The sequence below is a fragment of the Plutella xylostella genome, chromosome 3 (genome assembly GCF_932276165.1).
Source record: "Plutella xylostella chromosome 3, ilPluXylo3.1, whole genome shotgun sequence".
NCBI lineage: Eukaryota > Metazoa > Arthropoda > Insecta > Lepidoptera > Plutellidae > Plutella > Plutella xylostella.
In genome coordinates, this window is record NC_063983.1 from 8,731,900 (window position 1) to 8,756,065 (window position 24,166).

The following is a 24,166-nucleotide window of genomic DNA, read 5'->3' on the forward strand; positions in this document are numbered from 1 at the left end:
TAGGAAATGTCATAATCATATGATACCCTCCGTTCACCACCACCCGTCCCCGCACGCCAACGCAAACTAGCCCTTTCTACGTACTCGCTGAAGTGCTTCGCCCTTCATGATCAAAGGACTTTAAGGGGTGAACGGGCAAGGTACGGCAGTGCGGCCACCTGTATGGCGCGCGGTGAGGCCCGCGCATGACGTCACCGCCCGAGCCGCCCCGAGCCGCCCCGAGCGCGCCCGAGCGACCTGCCCGCGGATTGATCCAGCTCCCGCCGCGCTAATCAAATGAACCAATCACAGCTGTTAACTTAACTTAGCACAGGTGAAAACATACATGGGAATTTTTCGGTATCTTAAGCTATTCAGAAAAAATATAATCTAACTTCGCTGGAGTTATGTGGAGGTTAGTAGTAGAGATGGCAGAGAGCCGCAGCCCAAGACGCGGCCGCTCGGGCCGGGGCTCCCTATCAGCTTCTTATATAGTTCTTAATCCAAGATAAATAGTACATCAATCGGCGTTGAGAGCGCATGCGCGGGCCCGCGAGGCCCAGTCGCGCCTCGGCTGTGACGCGCGCCGCACGTGCCCCCCGCGCGCGCCCGGCGCCGACTCGCCCGCACTCGCTCGAACCCGCTACCCTCCACACGTAACCACCCGACCTACACCCTCCACACTTCGACCATCAAACCAGCAAAATTCTAAAGTGGCAAGATCAAAACACGGGCCCACGTGTCGCTCGTCTTACGCAACGGGACGAAAGTGAAATTCGCAAACCGCTTCTCCTTTGACACGCTCCGTTACTAAACAAACGCACTCGGGTATCGATTCGCTTGTGATCTGAGTTCGGGATAATCGAATAAAAATAGTGTTCAAATTGTCAAGTGTCAGCCGGCGGGTGCGGCCGAGTGGTCGACAAGAGCCTCTTCGTGATCAAAGTTTACTTCACGTGGTCAATTTGCCGCTGCGTTTTTGAGTCGATGTATAAGTTACTATGTTATTAGGTTGGAATAAACAGGTCGTCTGTAAAAAAAGTATTGCAAATATTTAAGTAAATGTAAGGGTAGAGCACCACACATGGAAAGTAGCCATAAATATTCAACAATTTGAACGAACAATTTTGTTATTTCACGACCAGTTATTTCCAGCACGCACAGTCTCGATATTAGGAATTTTCCTTTACGTCCTAATTTCTTAACGGTTTTCGAATTCGTGTAAATGGTGGGAGGTCCCTCCCTCGCCGTATTAATTTTCTCGGAAGCTTAAGTTTTTTATAATGACTTCTTTCATAATTAACGATTCTTCACTTGGGCCGAGGATTAAGAAGTTCCAGTTGAATATTGCGGAGTCTTAAGTGGGTGTCTCACTCAATTACTGCATTAATTTTTGAATTGATAAAGATCTGTAGGCTTTGGTATTGTTGTAGCCTGAAAAAGCTGCATGAGAAAGCCCGAGAGGAGGTTGTTGTGGACATGAATGTGTCGGTTGGTGATTTTGATAGTTTTTTAATAGCTTAAGTTGACTAATTACATCTAGATTTATATTATACATACTTAGCTTTAACTACTACACCTATATATGTTCTCAATTTCCTTTCAGAACTCATCCTTTCATAATTATTATAGTTACCATAGGATTTCAACCAAAGATCTATATCTTGATTTCTTGGAATTACACTCCTGTATCTTTTACCATCAATATACTTCTATTTACTGATTTTCCAAAAAACTGCCTATTCAGGGTGTTGCAAAAAGGGTATACTAAGCTGAAACCAGCATGTGCAGCATCTAAGCCCGAAACTGAAATCTTAATTTTAAAATTTGCGAAAAAAAAAATTCATTCTCCATAGTAAAAAGTCACGTGACCAACAAAGTTTCTATGGAAAATGAATTTTTGCAACAACCTGTATAGGGTGTCCCAAATGGGTGTACCTGTAGTAGGACTTGACTAACTATGGAGTGTATTTTTTTTCTCAAATTACTTAGCACAAATATACCCCCTGAGTCTCGCCCTTTTGGCAAGTTATATCCTTTTGTAAAACCCTGTATCGAATTCCCAAGCCCTCCAGCGGCAGTGGTTTGTAGCGAGGTAGCCGCGCTATCTACAACCCTAAATTTATGCGACTTCGCTCGTCCCAAACTTTACGTCTTATAAGAAAACCTGTACCTGCTTTTACGTCCCATGAGATTTGTATCAACCTATATATTTAAGAACATGTAGGCAAGGGGTTGTTCTTCAGCAGAATGTGTACGACGATCAGCACAAAAATATAGTTGGTTTCAATATTCATACAATTTCTAACTCTAAAAACTATTAACGGAAAATGTTAATATTAGGTCCTTACATATGAAATTGGCGTTTTGTCGTACTGGCCACTTTGATCTCAAATATTACCTTTATGGTTAGGAATTCCTAATTCAAATTCATACAGCTATTTACTCATGCATTTGTGTTTCAAACCCCCTAATTCATTTGTTTTTTCTTCTTTTGTTTTTTTCTTTGTGTCACTCTGTTTACAAAATGGAAAACTTGAAATATCGCGTTATTTACGAGTATGAGTTCCACCGTGGCACCAGTGCTGCAGAAACGGCTCGAAGGATTAATGATGTGTATGGTGACGGTGTCGCAAAAGAAAACACAGTGCGTTTTTGGTTCCAACGTTTTCTTTCTGGAAATTTCGACCTGCAGAACAAGCCTCGTGGACGGCCGGAGACCAAAGTTGATAATGAAGAATTGAAGGCTATTGTGGAAGCGGATCCATCGCAAACCACGTCCGAGTTAGCTGCAGGCTCCGGTGTTAGTGATAAAACTATGCTAATCCACTTGAAGCAAATTGGGAAGGTGAAAAAGCTTGAAAGGTGGGTACCTCATGAATTGAGTGAAGCAAACCGACAAACGCGCGTCGACTGCTGCGTTACCTTACTCAACCGGCACAATAATGAAGGAATTTTAAATCGAATCATTACCTGTATGATGAAAAGTGGATCCTCTACGATAATCGGAAGCGCTCATCGCAATGGCTGAACCCTGGCGAACCAGCCAAATCCTGCCCTAAGCGAAAATTGACTAAAAAAAAGTTGCTTGTAAGTGTTTGGTGGACTAGTGCCGGTGTCGTTCACTACAGCTTTCTTAAATCTGGCCAGACGATTACGGCAGATATCTATTGTCAGCAACTGCAAACCATGATGGAAAAGCTAGCTGCTAAACAACCGAGGCTGGTCAATCGCTCTAGGCCACTGCTGCTTCAGGACAACGCTAGACCACACACTGCACCACAGACGGCTATCAAATTAGAGGAGCTTCAATTAGAATGTCTTAGACATCCACCGTACTCTCCGGACCTTGCTCCAACAGATTACCATTTTTTTCGCAATTTGGATAACTACTTGCAAGGAAAAAAAATCAACTCCGATGGGGCAGTCCAAACCGCCTTCAAAGATTTTATTGATTCCCGCCCGAATGGTTTTTTTAGTAAGGGGATCAATGAACTACCTATGAGATGGCAAAAGTGCATACATAGCAATGGTACATACTTTGATTAATTTAATTTAATTAATTTAATTTAATTTTCCAATGAAATGTAACCTCTTTAAAGTTTAATTGGGATTCGACAACCTTAAACTACCTAAAACATGATACTACAAATATATATTTTCACGCCATACAAACCTAATACAAGGCTTTTGTTGCTTAAATAACACCAGTTTGGAGCATGCGGTGATGTGTCTTCTTAATACACTCACGGGCAATGAAAAGGTTCCACTGAGAAAAGCACCAAATTACTTCTTAACGGAAAAGGCTAGCTTAATGCCGTCTTCTGCAACTTTGAAGTACATTTTACAGAGCATCAGGATATTATCAACTAAAATAGGTAATATTTTGTTGTAAATTTTAAATTAAATCTTTGATAAAATTGGGATCGTTTGTTGTCGCCATTTTGTGAGTGGAACTTTTTCATTGCCCGGCAGTGTAAAGTTTGGGAGATATTCAAAATTAACTTTTCTGCTTATTTTTACTTCTGGTAACAATATCGTACATGCAAGACTAGATCCTATCTTATTTCAATGTAAAATATAAAAAACAACTTCAAATATCTCATTAATTTCTCATGAACCAACACCCGTCTTGCCTATTGCAAGTACACTTGTCCAAAATTAATAATGCACATGCAGATCTTCACACCCGAATCAATAAATCGTAAGAGCCTTAAAAACAACACTTGCATTTTGCACCTTGTTCGAAAGAAATAGGAGTCAATATCATGTGTCACATAATCGAAAACAACCAATCTGTCAAAGATTTCTATGCGCATTATCAATTTTGGAGCACTGTAATTTTTACTTATTTTTTTCTTTCTCTAAGAATGTATTTTTCTGCACCCTTTTCCGACTATGAGTCTGTGACGCCGTAATGCCTGTTTGATCAGTAAGCCTGATGTTCTGTGTCTTGTCTGGTTCTCTGGTTGTATTATCCCTGTTGTATGTAACTGTTGTATTTCGTTTTTATATGTGTGTTGTGATGCGAGCTTACAATACGCCATATCCTGTTCTGTTTTGCATGATGTTAGCGATTATGTATGTACATCGTATAATCGTTCAATCAATACATTTATAATTTTATTTGGTTAATAGCTCATTTTAATATTTCTTTAGACCTGCACATGTGCACATCGATATTTCAAGATATCTGGGAAAAAAATATCCGTGTGATAAAAAATTACATACATACATACAATAAATTACTAGGACACCATATATTCGTAGAGTCTGAAAGCTTCCGCCAACAATTTCAGTGCACTTCCTTTGAGCTTTCTTGCTGGTAGCTTAAAAGCTCACTTCTGCACTACAGATTTAATGGACCATTACATCTTACCAAGCCTGAAGTACATAAAATGTCTCTAATAAATAATTTATGTTTTCTCTTGCATCTTGTTTAGATGTTTACCTGACAGGAGCTCAATATACCTATTTTTTTTTTGCTTTTTGCCATATTGATGTGTTCTGAATTAAAAAAACAGATACTTACAGTAATAAAATGAATTTTTACATTTTACAGTTGTACTGCTAAGAACTAAGTCGTTTTTTGGTCATAAATTTGAGGTTTTTTTAATGTAGCGGTAATCTTTAATGAGATATTTTTGCTAATCTACGTTTGAAAGCAAGCTATTTAAGGAAAAGTAACCTATTTTGAACACATTTTTACTATTCCTGCCATCTGCGCAAGGTACCTACCCACCTACATTTATGTGGTGCTTGGGTTGGGTCCATTTAATAATTTAGTGCTTATGTGTAGGTCACTGTCGTGTCGTGTACCTGGGCTTTAGTGCTCCCCTGTGAGAGCGCTGACTTCAGTAATCTAGCTTCGTCTGAAAACTTTTTTTTTTTTTTTTTTTTTTAAATGAAATGAAATATTTATTTAATCATTATTAAATAAGACTCTCCATGTCATTGTGATTGTTTTGTTTCTCAATTAGGAGTTTATCATTAGGAAAGCTTTTTGCTTAACTTTATCTTTGAATGGTCGTTAGTTCCTCCTTATTAGAGTTCACTTCATGGAGGTAATAAGTTCAATTAGGATACCTATCCTATAATAGCCCTCACAAACATATCATATTACCTAACCGATAAAAATATTCAATGAATCATCGATTCATTATTTTATCTAATATAAATTAAGACGCACAAATTTATAGTCTGACTATAAATTTATACAACTTTTATCATATGAAACACTAGAATTTTCTTCTACTACAATAAGATATCCTCCGCGAATGTGTTTCTAAAGTGCTTTTAGACACGGGTGTAAATTGAATAACAGAGATGCAACGAGCAAAGGCATAAGAGCGTACCGTTCCTTCTCAATCCTCCGTATAATAACTCTGTTGGGTGCAATTGCACTAAATAAGTTAGCTCGGGGAACAAATATACTCTCCAAGCTAAGGGACACGTTTTCTACGCTGCTACTACATTATCATACGTTGCATGTTTGTGTTTGTAACTAATATTGTAACATAATATGTTATGAGTTGTTATATGTTCAAGAGTTTGTGTAATTTCAGGAAAGAAAGGGAAATTATTATATCATGGCAAACGCTAATGCTGCTGGATGATAAAAACAAAAAACAGGGCCTTTATTTAATCACGGTTAAAATACTTACTCACACTTTACTCAGCTGCTAATGATCAATGCTTTCTTTAAAATACCTGAAAATGTATGTAATTTAATAAAACCGTGAACTATTCCACTAAGCTCATTTCTACACCAGCACGCTACTAAATGGGTCGGAAGGCAACGATACAAGTTCCCTTCCATTCGCAATAAGTTGTCTCCCAGCCTTTGTACAACCGTACTTTAGTGACCTCTATTCGAGTTAAATATAACGGCTAGTTTTGCTTGCTTGCTCGCTGTACAGAGGGACAAGGGTAGCTGGATGTGTGCTAGATTGTTATAGTAAGGCGAAACGGTGGTGTCTTGTTAAATAAGAGATGGCAAGTTGAGATAAGGGAGTATTGCGTACGGAATGACAGTTGCCCAAACACTCGGTCCCTTGGAAATTGGGGGAAATTTGTTGGGACACAGTATTACTTAGTTCTGAACGGTTAGGTCCGTGTCGTTGTGACCTAGATCGAAGCGGGTCTAGAATTGGCGACGTTTCGGTGTTAGTTGCAGCTTTTGACGTGAATGTGGTTGCTTGGGGGAATTGTATTTGCTTTGTAGTAAAATTTCTACTGAGTAATTGTGCAGGTCAAACTGATTACCTTCCTGTAATATTGCAAATATATAAATTATTTTTTATGGATAACCTTATATTTTGTTGTTGCTATGGATTGCGATATAGAAAATTACTTACTGTCTTATTACCATGTATTGAATCGGTCGTGAAGTAGTAGAATAGTTATCTTTTGTGGTTTAACTTACACTTAGCAGGAAGCTTAGTCAATCCACGAATAGCTACTGTACACCCTGACCTGATTTTACTTCCAGTTTTATTGATAGTTCTAAGAAAATTAACAAAGTAACTGGACGTTGACTCAGATTTAAAAATAGTAGGTACTAAGAAGCTTAATAGTTTAAAACAAAAAACAGCATAAGAAAACGTAGATAATTGGGATCAATTATTTTGAGGTCTCCTGGGGGACAAAATAAACATAAAGTTTACAAAAAACAGCGTATACCTAAGGAATCCTTGATAATGTAAATAGAAGTCGTATCTAAAAGTGCTGACATGAACGTAAGTTGAATACCCCTTCGGGTGCGTTCATGTCGGCAAGAAATTATTTAGCTGACACCGCGTTCAATACAATGAACGAAGTTGTCGGACAGAATTGCAAATATGGGATTGTAATTTGGACTGAATTGGCCAGGTTATCTGCTCAATAACATAATGCTGAGACAGCTGCCATTAGACCATCAGCCTTGGGTGATAACCTTCCTACTAGTCCTGTACCTCCTGTAGGTTGGCTGGTAGATAATGCTTTTAGCACACATACATATGTTACATTGGTGCAGTAAAGTATAAAATATGAAATATTTTTTGCATAAATTATGTACATACGGTGGTTGCTATTAATTCTTCATTCATTTATTATTTAGCTCCTACATCTTCGCACGGAAATACATTTTCATACAAGACATATCCCTAATATATAACAAATAAATATAAAATTTACCGTGTATTTTTAGAGTTCCCTCCTGGTTTAAATTGACTGCGTCGTCGTGATACCGGCCCGCTTAGTTGATACATTGTTGGTGTTTCCGTGTCATTTACGGAACCCACCGGCATTAGGGGTATATCTGTATACGTTAGCTCGATGTTGTGGAGTCATGTAGCTGCTACACTGTGTGCTGTGGACACTTACTGCTTAAGATGAACACGGAAGTTGTAAATGAAAATATCACTTGGAGAAAAATCATTTTTGTGCAACTTTTTTACTGCAATAGACCGTTGGATCCCGGTGCCTGGGAGCACTGCTTGCTAGTATTGATAATGTTGACTTGCATTGCATATTATGCATATGCATATCCTCACAACTTATAATAAATAATGACAAGTTACCTACCTAATTAAATGTTTAGATCTTGTTTAATTTCGACTCCTGTAATAAGTTTGAATGTGAGGCATACACGCGTCTAACTAACGGCATACACATTCGGCTGTTCAGTGTGCATTGACTCAGAGGGCGATATACTCATTAAATTTATACCGTGTCGATGAATCGGCAAATACCGAATCCATACTTAATGACGGCGTCCGTATCGGCGTTCCGGCCCAGTTGATCGGATCGGTTATTTAGACGTATCATTTCGAATAAAAGGACCCGAGCGGGCGACGGCCTAAATATCGAATTTCGAATTTATCGGTTAAATATTAGGCGCGGGCAAAATCGAAGCCAAAGTAATCTGAGTGTAATTTGAGAATTTCCCGTGAATTGGCCTAGCTAACATTAAATTTAACGCCAGCTGTACTCGTAGTCTAAACAAACATTTATCACACGGCGTGCGGTCGCCACTCACGAGCCGCGTCAAAGGAGATTAGGTTCGTTTTCACAACGCCCCCCTTGACCAGATTACGCGACAACACTCAAACTGTGACGTCAGCAGACTCAGCAGTCTTCCCAGTGTGTATGAGATAGTGAGACAACATGGCGTGGGGTTACTGGTCGGCGTCGTCGGTGTTACCAGACCGCGGGCGGAGCCCCCGGCGCGCGGGCTCCGTGGCGCCGCACGCACACGCCAACCCGCCCACCGCGCGGGAGGTGCTCGACTCGCACGACGACCAGAGCATCATCCACACGGCGTCCACGTCACGAGACAGCCGCGAGCACTCCTCCTCCCCGCATTCGTCATCCAACGGCGGTCCTTCTGGCCTCCAACACGACATCCGGCACGCAGTACCAGCCAGTGCGCTCTTCGGTGAAAGTTATGGCGAGTTGTCGCGTCGACCGTCGCTGGATTTAGGTTCGGTGCGGAGTGCGCTGGCGTCGTGTTCAGGCGGGGGCACGCTCAGCGCGGGGTCGACGCTGACGCGGGGCGGCGCGCTGGCGGACTACCTGCCGCCGTGCCCGCACCACCACCGCGTGCTCGTGGACCACCACAAGCACTACGAGCAGCCGATCGTGCCGCACGTGGGCGCGGCGCACTCCTCGCACTCGCTGCACTCGGGCCACTCGGCGCACTCGCACTCGCGCGCCTCGAGCCGCCACCACACGGATGATGAGGATGATCTGGAGCCTGCGTATGCTACAGGTCAGTTTGTACTGTTTTTGGATAATGTTTACATTCTTCGTTTTCCTTTTAATGGTTGTTACGGTTGTAGGTACTTTTTTGAAAGATTTAGGCCCGGTTCAGTGCGACGCGGACCGTCCGCACGGTTTTGCGTCGTCGGTCGCGGATGAATTCGTCATTCAGTACGATGTGTATCATAATCTCGTCCGCGCACGGACAGCTCCGCTTAGCTCTGAACGCTTATAGAGGTTTCATACATTCTACTGTCCGTCGCGGATGTCCGCGTCGCACTGAACTGGGTCTTAGTTAGGAATAAAGCTGTTCCAGCTTTGTATGTAGCAGACAAACAAAACTTCCTATAGACTGACATCTCCAAGGTGTGTGTTCTCATTCCAATTTTAAAATCTTGTGAAAGTCAAGGTCATTCCTCCCGCCACTCACGAATCACACCAGCCAGTCGCATTATTGATAAAGTTTTGATATCTTCGGTGAGTTATCCGACCTACTTGCTGGTTGGCATCCACTGCCGGCTCTCATTTAGCGCGCAATGTACCGTGCCTAACGACGCCTGTGGGCGGTGCACAAGTTACAGCCTTTCATATTGAAACTATCGGCTGTTTCATTATAAACCTTTGGAGTTAGGCTTTGTGACGTTTATTTAAAATTATAGTTTCTTCTACCCTTAGCGCGTGTTGTAAAATGTCTACGTAACATGTAAACAGGATGTTGCAATTGCAGCCAAAAGGGGCTAAGTTAGTACATGTGATAGAAAATAAATTCACTGTTTATAAATTAATTTCAGAGCTTTTTATGCCACATAGAACCTTTATCCAAACATAGTGAATCAGACACTTAGACATAGACAAAAATATAGCTACCTAGCTGAAATTTCTGTTTTTCATCGTATCTTCACCCCCTGCCGCTGTAATTCAGTAACATTAATGCTACACTAAACAGCGCACCCGCGTAGAATAAGTTATAGTAATTAAGCTACCTGCGAACACAGGAATCCATGTGACCTAGATTCTACCCGCACGTCACTTGAGCCGCACACAATCGACTTTACACTGTATTCCTTAACGGATAAGCTCGATTGTTGACTGCAAGTGCAGTCGTTGGAACGTGTGTAATGTGTTTGCAGTTGAATATGTGATTTGTTTCTTCGAGATAAATTGCATTGTTGAATGCGCCGGTTTTGTAGCTAAGTTTTATAACGAGAGTTGTTTGGAAGTGTGTTCTAACGCCTCCACTTCCGAAGTACGATATGCGGAAGTTTGAGGCAAATATTTAAATACATACTGGCTTAAATTAAATAATATGAAAGCTGCATGAGTATTTTAACACCTCCGCTAATTTAAAAATATAATAAAATACCCTTCTCTATGTTAAAGGGTGGTCAAAAATAAAAGGTTATTGAAAACCATAAGAGGGCACCGTCCTCAGATGCTTCTTAGAAACTTGAGACATTCCATAAATAAAACTTCAAATCTGAAAGAATGCCTAGTTGAGGAAAAGACATCGCGAAACACAGTGGCCGCTACACGGGTTCGTTAACTACGTAGATGAACATCGTCATGATTGGAGGATTAAACGAGTTTATCGACGTCGATAACGAACCCGTACAGTGACAGCAGATACAAATTTTCTATTCGATATACCTATGGTTTTTTATCAGAAAAAACTAAACAGCAATTTATGACGCATTGTTGTACCATTTCCCAGCTGACTGTACGTAAAATTGCATGTAACTGGAATAATGGGCGTAGCTGGCTTGTTTAATTATTATGGACTATAATAGTCACTCTAGTTTATGGGACCATAGGGAATAAAATTGAGATTTGTTACCCTATTATACCGTAGCACTAAGAGTAGGGTAAGCTTTCTTTAGTGGATCCTAATTGGGGTGGTTAAAGTTAGTATTTGTTAAGATACCTACTTACATAAAGCTTCGTACGTTAGACAAAGGAAAAGCTATTCAGTTTGACTAGGTAGAAAATAACTTTGCATTTTTCGAGTATAAGTAATTTTTACGCCTACATATAAGAGATATCGATAGCTTAAAACAGGACGATTTTCCAAGGGTATACATCTTCTTCTTCTCTTCTTAAGTCCTTTAACTCCTAGTGGAGCATAGGGCCGTAGCCACAACTTCTGGCCAGCTCATGTTCATCGACTGAACGAATGACCTATTCAGCGCCATTTTCGATCGTGGATCTCTAACTTTGTAGGTCTCTGATTTAATTTAATTTTAATTTTCTTTATTTGGAAAACAAACAGCTTATACTATTACATATTAAAATTAACATATGGTTTACACACAAGCCAATAAAGTTTTCACACCTATATTTTTACTAAATACTCAGAACATCACTGAACTGCTTAAGATGCATAAAGTTAAGAAATTAACAATCAACAATATGATTAGGTGCTTATATAATAATTATATAATTAGGTATATTACCCATGTACTATGTATTTATATGATAAGTTACTTACAGACAAATCTACTACTACGCTATTTTTAAGTTAGTAATAATTTTTTTCTTAAAATTAATGAGTTTTTCGCTAAATATATCAGTTTTATGATGTGATTTATTGTAACTTTCGCAAGCTCTTATAGCGAAGCGGTTTTTAGCATAGTTACTACTACAGTTTTTAATAACAAAGGTCTTTGGATGGCGGGAGCTGCCTTTACAGTACAAAGCCATTTTACCAAGTAGGTATGGACTGTCAATATGGTTGTTGATAATTTTGTGCAAAAACATCTGGTCTCTCATGTCACGGCGGGTTTCAAGTGAAAGAAAAGAGTTGGTCTCGAAATTTTTAAATTTATATTTTAAACGTTTAATGAATTTATTTTGTATTCTTTCAATATTATATATGTGATTTTGGTATTGAGGGTTCCATACTGTCGATGCATATTCAAGTATGGACCTAACAAAAGAGTTAAAAAGCAAGATAAGAGTGGTGGGGCTTTTAAAATCTTTACTCTGTCTAAAAATAAAACCCAGCATCTTGTATGCTTTTGTTGTAATTATATCGTAGTGTCTCCGGAACGATAATTCACTATCGAGGTGGACTCCCAGGTCTCTCACCTCGGTTACCCTTCTTAAACTTATATCTTGAAAATTATAGTCAAATAAAATTTTGTTTGATTGTGGTATACATAACATTATAAATACATGTCCTCGTCGTTCTATTCTGGTAACCTCTAATCACCACCGCATATTGATTGAACTTCACACTGACGACAGTGAATGTAGTGATTGTTTTACCCGTAATTATAAGCTGAGTTGTTTTGATAGCGAAAATGGATTTGTATTGGTATAGTTATAGTAAGTTTGTTTGTGTAATTAACGACAAAGTAAAATGTTATTGTTGAATCGACTGTTTAGTGTTTTTTTAGATTTTTTCAGTTATTTTTTTTGACAAAGATTTTTCATTGTAATTGATTGAATTTTGACATTTACATATTTACAGTGCCACAAACTTATCTGTTCCGGTGACAGCTCACGTAAATGTGTAATATTTCTTCATTCTATAAGATTTTAAGTTTTCCAGTAGTGGTAATTCGCTCTTGTGGTTTCAATGAACCCATATAATCTATATCAATATATAATTCATTAGTAAATAATGAGATATGGATCAATTTAGTTCGCTGTCACCGGAACAGATAAGTTTGTGGCACTATAACTGTTTAGCGATAACTAGCTGGCTTTTTTACAAAATGACAACGTATACACGTTTTTGGTTTCCACATTATCTTTTAATATTTAGTTCTGTGACTTTATTTGGTACTCTCTACATTACACAAATCGCTTACTTTTCGATAACATCTCACAAAATTTCCTGCAATTTCCGTCGAATTCTGGAAGAAATTTTGAATTATCTGACGAAAATCAAATCTTTACTCTCGTTCCGTAAAAAGCTTAGATAAATGTACGTTAAGTATGTCCTAAAATGTGTTTCTTCTCTTGTGATAAACAGTCGTGATTTTTTTAAATGATAACACTGTTAATATAACGCCAAGCAATGTTTTTTTTATTAATGACACTTATTGCAAATGCCCACATTCGTCGCTGCCATAATATATGTTTAAGACGTTTGGACGAACGTTCCTTTAAGACGCAACGCATCAATGTCTCACCCGTACTACTATCTGATCACACAAATGACCGACTACTTACGTCATCCCCTGACACAGGGGTTGCCAGAAAGTCTCCATGCATCTAGCCACTGTTCGGATTTTCCCCAATTAACAGATTATAATTAAAGGGGCGTCACGTCCCGGCTCGCGGGCCAATAGGCGTCGCTCCCAACGGATTTACGTGATTTGAAATTGGAATTCGCCGAAATTTCATCCTCGATTTTTCAGAAACTCACCTTTTGTTATTCAAACGTCATCCCCCTTTACAACCTAATCGGCTTTTGTACTGCCGTCGAATGAAAAAAAGTTTTTTTTTCCTTTTAACCGATGAAACGATTATCTGGAGCAAAGAATAGTTAGAGATAACATTTTTCCGGTCGAACGCGGCGTTTGCTGCTCCAAGGGCGGGAGGGCCCTCGGGTGTAGTGCCACCTTCACATTTGCATATTCAAACACACTTGATGCTGCGAACCTTTTTAGACTGTTTGAGAATTTTTAAGTCGATAAAACCGCACCGCAGTACACTCTGGACTTTAGCGAAGACACGAGCGGTCGACCGCTATTACGTTCACAGATTAGATAAAACAAATACGTTATTGTGACAGTCGGGTTGACATAAGCGATCCTGTTTGTTCGCCGACAAATGGAAAGGTGGTTACCAGATTCGCCGGTGAAATCCCTTCGCCCCACATATTTTCCGGACGGCTGTCATTTATTCATAAAGGTGGGGCCGCATGTAGCGAAATTGTCCAGAAAGCGGCAACTTGCAGAAACATTGCCTTAAATATTCGAGCGGCCGGCGGAATTGTGTTCGGGCGGCGAAATAAAAAAGGCTTATTTTTGGAGATCGTTTGCTTTTGCAGTAGCAATAATTTTCGAAAGAGGGCTACAGTTTTTTATATTCTGTACCTCACTGTCTCTTTTTGATGGCGTAAATACAGGTGATGAAAAAATGGTATAGGGGTAGTGTTCAGAATGATCTCCTTAGACACCGCTTTGCAACATTCTGAATATGAATTAGAATTACCAACCTAACCTAACATGCTCGTTACAATAATGTATGGGGATGACTGTGATTATGATTAGATATAACTAACGAAAAAATAACAAATACTTAAGTATCTACTGTGAGAATACGATGACGGGAACCCCGCTAACCTTTAAGGTTGTTAAATTTTTATAAGTATCAAAGTCACTGACCTTGTCGACTAGAAGTTCAATAAAAATCGAGCAGTTCACATTATTAAACATTTACACGAGTTCTGATTTGTTAGTGAGTGAGTGAGGGAACTCACTCAATCCGAAATGAATCAATAAATAAGTACCTACCTAATATTTATACAGGGTGTTGCAAAATTGGTATACTAAGCCGAAACCTACATGTGCAGCATGTTATATCTAAGCCCGAAACTGAAATCAGAATTTGGAAATTTTTTTCCATAGTAAAAGTCACGTGACCAACAAAGTTTCTATGGAAAATGATTATTTTTTTCGCGAATTTTCAAATTCTGATTTTAGTTTCGGGCTTAGATATAACATGCTGCACATGTAGGTTTCGGCTTAGTATACACTTTTTGCAACACCCTGTATTAGGTAGGTACTTATTTATTGATTCAAGTTCAAAACTATGAAAAACATAATTAACATAACAACAGTGGCTCTATAAATAATTACATAGTACGAATGGAACCTTTTATTTATGAATGAAGGTTAGCTAACCTTTTACACATACATAATAATAATAATAATAAACCTTAATATTTAAATACCCTCCATTGTCCTTTGAAAGTCAAATGTCGTAACATAATAACCCTAGTATCACCTTCACAACATTATGAAGAACAACCATATAATTAATTTCAAATTCGTGTACAGAAAACAACAATTTGAGCTTTAATCTCGTTAAACCCTTATAATATTTATTTCAAAAGGTTTCCGATGTGAGAAGTTGTTTCGTTTTTAATTAAATATTTGATATGATCCTCGCCGAAATCACGGGTTATTCCTGAAATGGGTATTGGGTTTTCTCGTCTAATGCTCTTGAGCTGAGTCGCGAGCACAACCTCCGTTTATGTTACGTATCGTCAACTGTCACTGTCAAAATGTAAGGCAAAGTTAGTTCCAAAAGTGACATTTGTTTTTTCCATATGTTAGGTGGAATTTCACCAAACGCTAAACGTATTTTGTAGGCTGTCATACGTCTGTCAGTAAGTACAAAATGTATTTAAAATTTTATTTAAATTTAATAATAATTTTAATTTTTTTTATTAAAGTATGGAACAGCTCTTTTAATAACGTGATTTCAGTTTGTTCCATAATGAAAATGACACCTATCCTTATACTATATCATACATACCATGTACCCTTTTTTTACAATATTAGGAAAACCTAACTAATTTAATATGTAGGTAGGTAACAATGAAAAATTAACTTATGTTGCGCAAGTTTCCACCTCTAGGTAGATCATAGATAGCTAGGTGGTGTAGAGAGGGTTTGCTATAGCTTGCCTACCTATATAAAATATTATGTTGTGTTTGGCATCCACTGCATATCAACTGAATTCTGTTGAAGCACTACCGGAAACTTAAATAGGTATATTTAAGATTAATCTTGTTGTACGCTTTTAAATATAATAAAGGATAATTAAATTTCAGTATTAATAAATAAACAACACTACATACTCCACTGGCATTTCTGATAATTAATTCTGTGAAAATTATAATTCAATACATCCAACAGTGAACCGCATATTCGAATGTGTTGTTTTGACGCGCGCCGTGGCCCGTGTGTCTGAGCTTAGATTCTCGTGTCACAAACACAGCTGTGCGACCATTAGGTAACTGTAAAACTGGATTAATTCCCACAAAGTTTTCATAAACATGTTTTAAAAACGCGATTTTATAGCAAATAATACATTTATATTGTTCAGTTTTCAACATCGAAAATTGAAGAGAGATTAATAAAAAGGCGTATTATATAAACAATTTCGACGGTCCCTCGAAAACATGGCGTATGTTTCAGGTTTAAATGGAAAATGACAGTTTTGCGGTTTGTTTGCAAATGTATTTTTAGGAGGAGAATCGACCAATTAGTTATAGTATACGTCTGTAACAATGTATAATTTGTAACAACGCCGACGGCGGCCGACATTGTTCCACACGACTGGGCCGCTGACACTGACTGGATTTGTATTTACGCATTAAATCATTCCGATTATCGCCCCGCGTTCAGCGCTTATGGAAATGCTTTAATTAGAACTGACGTTTGATATGAACTGTCATTTATTATGTATGTATATAGATTTACCAAAATAACATGACATGTATATTACAATAGGGTAGTTTGTGACTGAAAATCAAAATTGTATTTAGTTTAAAAGCTCCCCAATGATACATTAACATTAACATTAACATTCCTTCATTCTCTAAATCCTATATCCTTAGATTAATCATAAAAAAACTAAAAATAACTCAACGGTGAAAGGTGGAAAATTCATTGTACATTCGTTACCAGGCGTAGCGAAATATGGCGGTACATAAATTTTGGATCTAAGCCGAGATATACATTACAATGTAGATAAATAAACACCTCAATTAATTGAACTGCCTTGCAATAGCGGCAGGTTTCCAATATGTAACCGACGTGATATAAGTTGGACCTTACTGTCTGTCGGTCTGCCGCATGTAGCTCGTGGTGACAATTATTATTTAGTTTTTAAGTTGTTCGGTACTATTTTTCGCATTATGCTTGTTTTTTTAAAAAAGTATTTTTTTTAATTTAAGGAACTTATTGTATTATCTTAACGACATCTATGAAGTACCTACAACTAAATGTACATTACGTATTACAAGTTACCACCTATATGACAATTAAAAATACCTGTTACCTGCCTCCCTGTTGTAATTATGTGAAAAATACCCGGTATTTCTTAAATGATATGGAAAACTGCTTGTTTCACTTACCATCTAGTAAAATAATAAAAAAAAATATAATTATAAACAAACAAAAAACCCGACGGCACGCTAAAAAGATGAAAACAAGCCCCAATGTTAATGGAAAGTATCGCAGGCGGGGACCAGCAGAGGGTTCACCATTTAGCTGAATGTTACTTAGAAGAGTTAGAAGGTACTTTGTGTGGCGGTCAAGTTGGTCCCCGCCTGCGATACTTTCCATTAACATTGGGGCTTGTTTTCATCTTTGTAGCGTGTAGTCAGTTTTTTTGTTTTGTTTATACTTCATTATATTTTTTTATTTGTAACTTTTTAGTTGTTTTTATTTTATGTCAGTAGTCGGGTTTTATTTTATGAACATTTTTTATTTCAATAATTTTGGTGATGTGATTTATATACCTAAAATATGCATATTTTTGTAATGTGCTTCACAAGCCCTTTCATTTGATACCCTACACGGCATAGTTGTAAATTTTTTTTTTTTCGATCATAACTTTATGGCCTCTAGAGGGTGCTATATACATGTTAATGTAACGTCACATAGCTTATAACCATCGCGCCATCAATACGCTTCTAACGATACCTCATACATCAAAATCTATCAAGTCGTTTAGGCTACAGGAGGGAACAAAGAAACAGACAAACATACATACATACATACATACATACAAACATACAATCGAAAAACATTACCCTCCTCCTTCGGCAGTCGGGTAAAAAGACTCTACCCAATACATACCTACCCCCTACGCAACCTGTCACCCGGAGCTGGGCTAACAGCTAGGTAATTTGTTAGGTCCACTAGCATCTACAATAATCTGGGCTACCCGTCTGTCTAGGTGACAGTGGTATTGTCCTGGTATTATGGAGATATTAGTTACAATAGCAGAGTTCATGGATTGTACAAAATAATACATATATGTATTCTAATAGGTTTGTAATTGGTATTGTTACTTGTTATTAACTTAATCTTTGGCTGTAAGTTGTGAAAAACTCAAATAGATACTTTCCTAACATACATACTGAGCATATGGAACGGATTTTGCAATTTACGAAAACGAAAAAAGTTTTGGATTTCTTCTGTCATCGGTAGGTCTAGTACAGGTTTGATAGTTTGTCGAAAACTATAAAAGTTTACGTTTTCTCGCATACTAAGTGGCGCCTCTAATGGAAACTATCATGAAACATTTAACAGATAATGTATGCAGATGACAGAAGTTGACGAAAAAAAAATACGTTTTCTAAACAGAAATCACGCTGACTCGGGTAACTCATTAACACAATATAAGGCCTTTAAAAAACTGAAGTACATAACTCCTCAAACACATATTTGACAAGCTCTCCGTACACACCATCCCTTTGTGCGAACAAATACTGCGCATAAACACAAGACCCAATTTTAAAACAACAAGCTTTGTCCGAAACTTCCCCGTTCCCACAAAGGGCATGATTTTAATATTTCTGTTCGTTACATTAAATAACTGCGGGCTTACTCTAGCTTCACACGAAACAAACTAAAGAGGACTTTACTATATGTATACAATCAGGGCCGCAAGTCTGCCAGATTTTATAGATAGAATGTGAATTGGATTTAAACACGAGGCAATGGCGTATTTGGAGATTTGACGTAGAGTCGTGGTTAGTGTAGCAGGTTTTTCGTAGTGTAGAGTGACCCCGTTGGTGCGGTGTAAGTGGCTTTATGTTTGTCACGGGAGGAAAGGAGATATTTTTGTTATTTATTTAAATTGTCTTTGCTACAGAATGAAATACTGTAACATCACATATAAAAAAACAATATTTAAAAAGAAAACATGACCACACTCCGCGACTACTTAATGATAAGTAAAATAAGTAACATGTTCCATTTATTCACAAACACCTCGAACCATAAATTTAACATTTAAACTCGAATCAATATTTGACCAGAAACTCCATATTTTCCCATTAAACGAACGCTGCAATGTGTAATGGCTTCGCTTGGTACCAATGATTTAGCAAATGAGTTTTGAACCCGCATTGCGAGCACAGATAAACAGCTGTGCGGCTCTCACACACGCAGAATGAACCCCGCAAATAAAGAAGCAACATGGCAGAACAAAAATGGCCACGACTTACATGATGACTTGTTGTAACTTTGTAGTACTAGTGTTGTTTTCTTTTTGCACACCTTATAATAAAATAGTCTTGCACCTCCTGTGGGTTGACTGGTAGAAAATGCTTGTAGCATTAAGTCCACCAATATGTGCAATAAAGGATTAAAATAAATTATAATAATATACTCGCGAGCAACGAAAAAGTTCCAGTCACAATAAAATCAAATTACTCCTAAACGGAAAAGGCTAGCTTAATGACGCCGTTTGCAATGTTGAAGTTAATTTAACACCGCATCAGACAGAATACAAATACACAACTAAAAACTTAAATATTTTCCTTCTAAATGTTAAATGTTTTAAAAATTTGTATCAACATTCATTAATTCTCCTTCTGAGTAGCACAAAATTTTGCTAACCATTGATTTTCTCTTACAGGTAAGTCGTGAAGTTGACATCAACCAGTATTTTTCAGCTCAAAGTAAGTAAAAGTTGTCAGTCTTTGATCTCACGATAGAACAGTGTTGTATAGTACAGTATACAAAGAAAACAACCTGTAATCACCCAATAACCATTAAAAAACCTGTAACAAAAGCGCACATAAGCGTATGCAGGCAATTAAAATAATTTCTCTAAAGAAAAACCTTAATCGCCATTTCAAAGGAACTCGACATTACGTAGTCATTAGGCAGCACAGTTTGTTAAATTTACATAAAATTATACAACAACAATAATAAATTCTGCACCTACCGACTCTAATTTGCAATTTTGTATCGTAAAAAATTCGATTTGCTTCTGTCTGAGAAGCGAGCGTCTTACAGGTTTTGGGGAGAGAAATTAGGTAATTTTCACACCTGATACAGTATAAATATTTTGTAAAACACTTTTTACGACGAGTGTTAAAATTGGGCTGTTTGTCTGTATGTTTCACGTGTGTTGTTGCCCATATAAACTTATTGGTGTCGGCACTTGTTTCTGTTGCGTTGTCGTACCTACCAGTAGAGCGATCCGGAAAAAACGCAGCATATTCTATTCGATAGTCTATTCGAAAGTGCTGTCAACCTGTCAACAACAAAATGGCGGTGTATAGATTTGCGAAAGTTTGACAGCTATCATTCCATAGGTCATTGTCAGAATAATATTATGTACTCTGTGGTCATTCTTTTCGAAACTCATTCGAAAGGTAAAAAGTGTTCGAAAGTGCTGTCAAGTTGACAATAGTCGCACTCGCATTCGATTCTATTCGTTAGCTCGAATTTTCGTGATACGGGTACTGACCACCACTCTACCTCATATTAAGCGTGCCTATTGCGTGATAATTCTTGTTCGTTCGTTCATCGATTTGGAGAGTGAACCCCCCGGTGTGTCTGGATGTACCATAGTGACAGTGTGTCAGCGGCATAATCCCCGTCCGGGACGTCCGGCTGCACCGGACTGTCCCGGAATGTCCGGAGTTCAAATGACATTTGACATGCGCTGGCCGTGTCTGTGTTACTTTTGCTCGTGGGTTGAGTTCGTTAGTTAACGACCGAAGCAGCGACGCTCGCAAAGCTGTCAAAGCTGACGTAACTTGTATAGATCTGAGACATGTTTGACAGGCGAGGGCCGCTGCTTATGTATTTTAATTGCTAATATGTCGGTGGTCGTACGGTCGCTGTACAGTTAATTTACTCATACATTATGGACTGATAATGTGAAAACAATATGTATCAAACAGACAAGGTTTATTCGACTATCAGTACATTCGTTATTACCATGTTTTAGGTATGTATGTTACGTAATATTTTTAAACATCAAAAAATACTATTCACTTAACACTAAAACTACGCCGTCATTTTGACCGCTCTTAGAATTTAGTGAGTATATTCCATCCGGTAACCGGAAAGTCCGGCGCGCACCGGATCCGGTTTTACCACGGAATACCCACACCGGTCCGGATTACGTACCCGCTGCCCACCAAGCCTACCCCATTAGGGATTTACAGGCTTTACTAGATACCTTTATGTATCTACCTGATGTTCAGGTTGACTAGTCATCAGATTTGAGATCTTAGAACAAATAATCGTCGCATACTATAAGTAATTTAGTTGTAAGATCATTTTAAAACGGCGGTGGAGATACGGCTCACGACCTATAACGTTAGAACTAATGTACAGCAAAAAGCGGCTTCTTTGTCTTAAATTTTTTTCAAGCTAGAGCAACCATCGGTTACAAATCCCCGTTTGCACAAAAAAGTGATCCATCACAGTTACAGTTGTTCATTAAAAGCTTTCAACGAAAATAGCACCGCGGGGTAAATTAAATAACGTGTTAAATAATACAAAACGGGAGTGAATGCTGGATACACGGCTTTAAAGTGTGAACTACGGCTTTTGTAATAAACGCCACTCAGTGCCAGTCCAAAATCGCATTTACTATTTTTTATTTAACTCGCGTTTCTCTTGAGCTGAGAATAGAACGTGCTTTTACGTGATGATATCGACTAAGCAAAACTAGTGGCAACCCTATCACTAGTTTTGGAACCAAACTAATGGCAACCTTATCACTAGTTTTGGATCGAATAATTCGTTTCTAATGTAGACCTCATAAGAAGCGATTCCAGAATAGAGAAAAGTAGATGTATAATAATTATTACTTAGTAAATATAAGAAAATGCGATAAACACACTTCATTTCGAACGCTCGCATTAGGCTATTCTCATTCTGTCAGCGCACTACCGAGGGACTAACGATAATGTATTGGCATAATCTATATTCGGACGTCAATAATAACACAACATAACACTATCCGACCGTGAATAGGCCCTAGGGTTACTCCAACTTGTAAAAAAAAAATTTAATTTGTTCTTATCGTATCGGTGGTGAACAATAGAGCCTTACCACCACCAACCGACACATTATCAATTAACAATCCTGACCTGAAGCAGGATTATCGCTTATCTGTCAGTAACCATCGCTCTTACGGTGAAGGAAAACATCGTGAGGATACCTGCATATCCTGATTTAGCACATCTAGATATGCGAACCACCAACCCGCAGTATACCTGCGCGGTGAATAATGGTCCAAGCTTAGGAAGGCAGTTTTAGCCCTTGGGGATATGCGCAAAGGTTTGTCACTTGGGGACGCCCATTTCATGCAACCCATGCAATCGGTAGGTTAAATACAACGACAGAGAGTCATGGTTACCTCAGCATCGCTCCGAAGCTTCTTCCTCCGTAGCTGGAGTGACCCCGGCTCCAGGGAGCCCCCGCGCGTGTTGCGTGTAATCACAATTTACCCATCTATGTAGATTAATTTAATCGCCCATTCAGTTTTGGCGAAACGGCCTTCTAAAGACCAAAGGCCGGATTGGCTAAATTGGCTTGTCATGTGCAAAGCTTTAAACTATGTTGGACACTGCGTGGCTTGTTTAATGGGTTGGTATATTGACTTAGCTCCGGGCCGATCACTGATAAGTATGCACCCTGTATAATGATATACCTAAGTGCAAAATGCATTTGTTTCCTTCACAATTAAATAACTGAAGGGTTTTTCAAAACTATTATATTTACACAACGATACTTAGGTATATAATAGTATATAATAGTTTTGTTAAAAACGTGGGAGAAACAAAAGGTGAACTTTCCAGTACCTAATGTATGTTCTAATGCTATGTACTTGCAGTAAATGAGCCAACACTGACCGGTTGCCAAATCAGCGTGTCGTGTGTGCGACGTTGCCAATTTTATACTTTAGTAGCGGCGCGGCCTAGCATAGGGAACTAGCAAATAGGTGGATGTTGGGTTTGATGCTTTTTTTTAAATTTCGTTTTCGAATAATAACGGCTTTAATCATTATTTTTGTAAAATTTAATTTAAGAAACCACCTATCGGCTATGAATACGGTTTTACCACGCGGTTTTAGGACATAGTCACACACATGACAGCAATGTCTCTGCAACGCCCAAGGTTAGCTCTGTAACTGTAACCTGTCCCTACCTCTGTATTTATTTACAGTCTAAGGCTAAGAAAATAGACCACATTCAAGTCACATACGAAAAACAGTTATATACTCAGCAATGAAAATGTTCCACCTAATGTACTTCAATATTGTAGGCGGTGTCATTAAGCTAGTTTTTTCCGTTTAGGAGTAATTCAGTGCTATGTCACAGGATCTTTTTCATTGCTCATGAGTGTATTCGGATGATCTCCTAATTCCGTGTGCACCTAACACCACCAACGCCGAAACCGCAGGGTGTGACTGATTATGTGTGCACTAGCCGAGCGCGGCGCGTGCTAATGTGAGCCGGAATAGACCAACCACCCACTTCCAGCCATCAACTGCGATCAGCATCAGCCAATCGCTTCCGCTGATGGACCGAGGCCTCGGGGTCACTCTATCGACGAACGAGAATTTAACGCAATCAGCACGGTTTACAGGGTGTTGCAAAAAGGGTATACTAAGCCGAAACCTACATGTGCAGCATGGTATATCTAAGCCTGAAACTGAAATCTGAATTTGAAAATTCGCGAAAAAAAAACCCTAGAAACTGTGATGGTCACGTGACTTTTTACGATGTAAAATTAAATTTTTTTTTCGCAAATTTCCAAATTCTGATTTCACTTTCGGGGTTAGATATGCCATGCTGCACATGTAGGTTTCGGCTTAGTATACCAATTTTGCAACACCCTGTATAACGAGATAGAGATGTTTTTTCGAAATTTTGGAACGCGGCGCTAAAATACTCTCTTAAAATACTATGCACATCTTACACTGAGTAGGTATATCT

The 24,166-nt window shown here is 38.6% G+C and overlaps 1 protein-coding gene across 7 annotated transcripts in view; it reads left to right on the top strand.

Annotated features, from left to right (window-relative positions):
* Positions 1 to 24,166, top strand: part of LOC105393087 (atypical protein kinase C) — a 199,360-nt gene that overhangs the window by 74,312 nt on the left and 100,882 nt on the right. The window contains exon 1 of one of the 7 annotated variants that reach the window (XM_038117301.2): positions 8,485 to 9,232. The exons of the other annotated variants lie outside the window; for them this stretch is intronic. Coding sequence (XP_037973229.2) covers positions 8,629 to 9,232 — 604 coding nt within the window. The 5' untranslated portion in view covers positions 8,485 to 8,628. Of the gene's footprint in view, positions 1 to 8,484; positions 9,233 to 24,166 lie in introns of those variants that run through there. 7 annotated transcript variants of the gene reach the window in all.